The sequence below is a fragment of the Stigmatopora nigra genome, chromosome 11, assembly GCF_051989575.1.
Source record: "Stigmatopora nigra isolate UIUO_SnigA chromosome 11, RoL_Snig_1.1, whole genome shotgun sequence".
Taxonomy (NCBI): Eukaryota; Metazoa; Chordata; class Actinopteri; order Syngnathiformes; family Syngnathidae; genus Stigmatopora; species Stigmatopora nigra.
Window position 1 is genome coordinate 2,113,866 of NC_135518.1, and position 2,526 is coordinate 2,116,391.

At 41.1% G+C, this 2,526-nt stretch overlaps 1 protein-coding gene across 3 annotated transcripts in view; it reads left to right on the forward strand.

Annotated features, from left to right (window-relative positions):
* The window catches only part of crygs3 (crystallin, gamma S3), a 62,262-nt gene extending 60,847 nt beyond the window's left edge, over positions 1-1,415 (forward strand). For all 3 annotated transcript variants that reach the window (XM_077728382.1, XM_077728384.1, XM_077728383.1), the window contains 3 exons: positions 302-357; positions 433-675; positions 1,078-1,415. In XM_077728382.1, coding sequence (XP_077584508.1) covers positions 302-357; positions 433-675; positions 1,078-1,350 — 572 coding nt within the window. In that variant the 3' untranslated portion in view covers positions 1,351-1,415. The remainder of the gene's footprint in view (positions 1-301; positions 358-432; positions 676-1,077) is intronic.
* Positions 1,416-2,526: the final 1,111 nt, after the last annotated feature.

Genomic DNA, 2,526 nt, shown 5'->3' on the forward strand with positions numbered 1-2,526 from the left:
CAACAATGTCGAGTAGTCAGGACGGCTCTATTGAATAGTGAGTGGTTCCCTGCTTGCAACACATTAGAGGTGAACAGTGCTTTCCATATTGTTCTGGCTCCATTGTCCACACAATGTGTGGATACCATACCAGTACTTTCCTTTGTCCATCAGTGTTGTTAATTATTTATTTTCTTTTTGTGTCAAATGCAAAATCAATATTTCTCACCTCATGTTGTGGCCTAACAAAAAGGTGAACATGTGTCAGTAAGTCTTCATTTATAACAGACCATTTGAATAACAATACTTTGTTTGTGAGCAGGTGCTATAAAAAGCCCTGGAAAATGGGAAATCTCTCCAATGGACACCATGGGCAAGGTAAATTCTGTTGTGTTGACATCAAACCACACTAATTCTTTGTGGGTAATCATGCAATCTCCCGTCTCCTGACAGATCATCTTCTACGAAGACAAGAACTTTGAGGGTCGCAGTTATGAGTGCACCAATGACTGCACAGACCTCCACTCCTTCTTTATTCGCTGCAACTCCATCCGAGTCGAGAGTGGCTGCTTCATGATTTATGAGCGAGCCAATTTCATGGGGCATCAGTACTTTATGAAGAGGGGGGACTATTCCGACTACCAGAGATGGATGGGCTTCAGCAGCTGCATTCGCTCGTGTAGGATGATTCCCACAGTAAGAGTCGCAATGCTTGTGGTTCAGCCTTTAAATATTCACCTACCTTGATCGTTTTGATGCTCATGATTCTGCTTCCAGATTTCATGCGTAAGATTTAATATCAACGTCTGTGATTTTGCCTGGAGGTTCCATACATATAAGTAGAAGGAGTTCTACTTATTTCTAAGATTCCGGCTTTGATTTTACTTAAGTTATCAGTTAGACCGATGCTTCCAGTGTCTGAAATATAGCTGTTGTTGTTTTTATGTTTAATAATTAGTATTCCAATCCTGGTTTCTGTGCTTAAACTCTAGATGTGTTGATCCAATATTTTATCATTTTGCAATTTTCATGTTTTTATCCAGATCCCATTCTGATCCACTTGTAAACCTGTTTTTCCCTTCTGTTGTGATCCCATAGTACCGGGGCTCGTACAGGTTGCGTATCTATGAGAAGCCTGACTTCAGTGGTCATATGATGGAGTTTATGGATGACTGTACTTGTGTGTCTGACCGTTTCCACCACCGGCATATATACTCCTGTAATGTCATGAATGGCTACTGGATCTTCTATGAGTATCCCAACTTCCGAGGACGTCAGTACTTCCTGAGACCTGGCGAGTACCGGCGGTACCGTGACTGGTGCGCCACTTGCGCCATCATTGGCTCCTTTAGGAGGGTCAACGAATATTAGACATCCAGTGAAAGTCTTTCTGTAAATACCAAACACTTTATTTATTAAAGATCTCAGATTTTTAACTGGCCTTGTAATTGCCTTCTCCGTGACATGGATTATGTATGTGTATTCTTTTTACTTGATTATAGCTATAAAATATATTTATTCCAGCATATGCAATGACTGCCATTTTATCACAAATATATTTCCAAATCCACATTAAAATTTCTTGAGTCACAATATTCATTAGGTTTACCAGGATAGTCTTTTTAATACATTAGTATTTAACCATAAAATATAATCTTAAAAAAATGGCTTAGGGTTGTAATTTCTTCCACCCTTTTCTTATGATTCCTATTGTTAAGGTTAGATGAGGTTATGGTTGGTTTTAATATGTTTTATCCCCTGATTCCTCCCTCTTGTGTTACCCAGGTGTTCCTAATTGTATCAACCCCCATCTGTCTATTCAAACACTGTCTTTGTGAGTCCTTGTCAGATTGTCTGCCTTGTCTTCATTACCCTGCTTTGTTTGCATCACGGTAAGTTGCCATGCCCATTTTCAAGTTCCTCATTTTGCCATGTCTTCCACGTCAGGGTTGGGTTTTGTTATTTATTGTCCTTGTTATTTTCTTGAATCCCCTCCTGCCTCAGTCAATGAAGTTGTTAGAACACTCCACACACTCTTCCCTTGATTATTTCCCTGAATTTGGGTCGTACTCTACGTTCCACATTCAACGCCACACGAAACGTAACACATATGTTGTATAATTAGAGACTAAATTCATGGTAGGTTAAATCATAGATCATCCCTATCACTCCTCCTTGTTAGGGTACCGGGGGTTGCTGGAGCCTATCACAGCTGACTTTGGGCAAAAGGCAGACTACACCCGAGAATGGTTGCCAGTACGTCATAGGGCTCACAGAGACACAGAAGCACTCTCAACCTTACCGCCACTGGATGGGAATTGCGCAGCGGCCTCACAGTTCTTGGGTTGAGGGTTTGATCCCAGTTCAGTGATCATTCTGTGGAGTTTGCATATTCCACCCAGGCTTGGGTGGGTTTTCTTCAGGTACTCCCGTTTGTTCTCTTTTCTGAAACACATGCATGGGAGGCTGGTATAAAACTCAAATTTTCCCCTGGGTATGTGTGCGAGCGTGTGTGAATTAGCCTTATCAACATACATACACATAGAA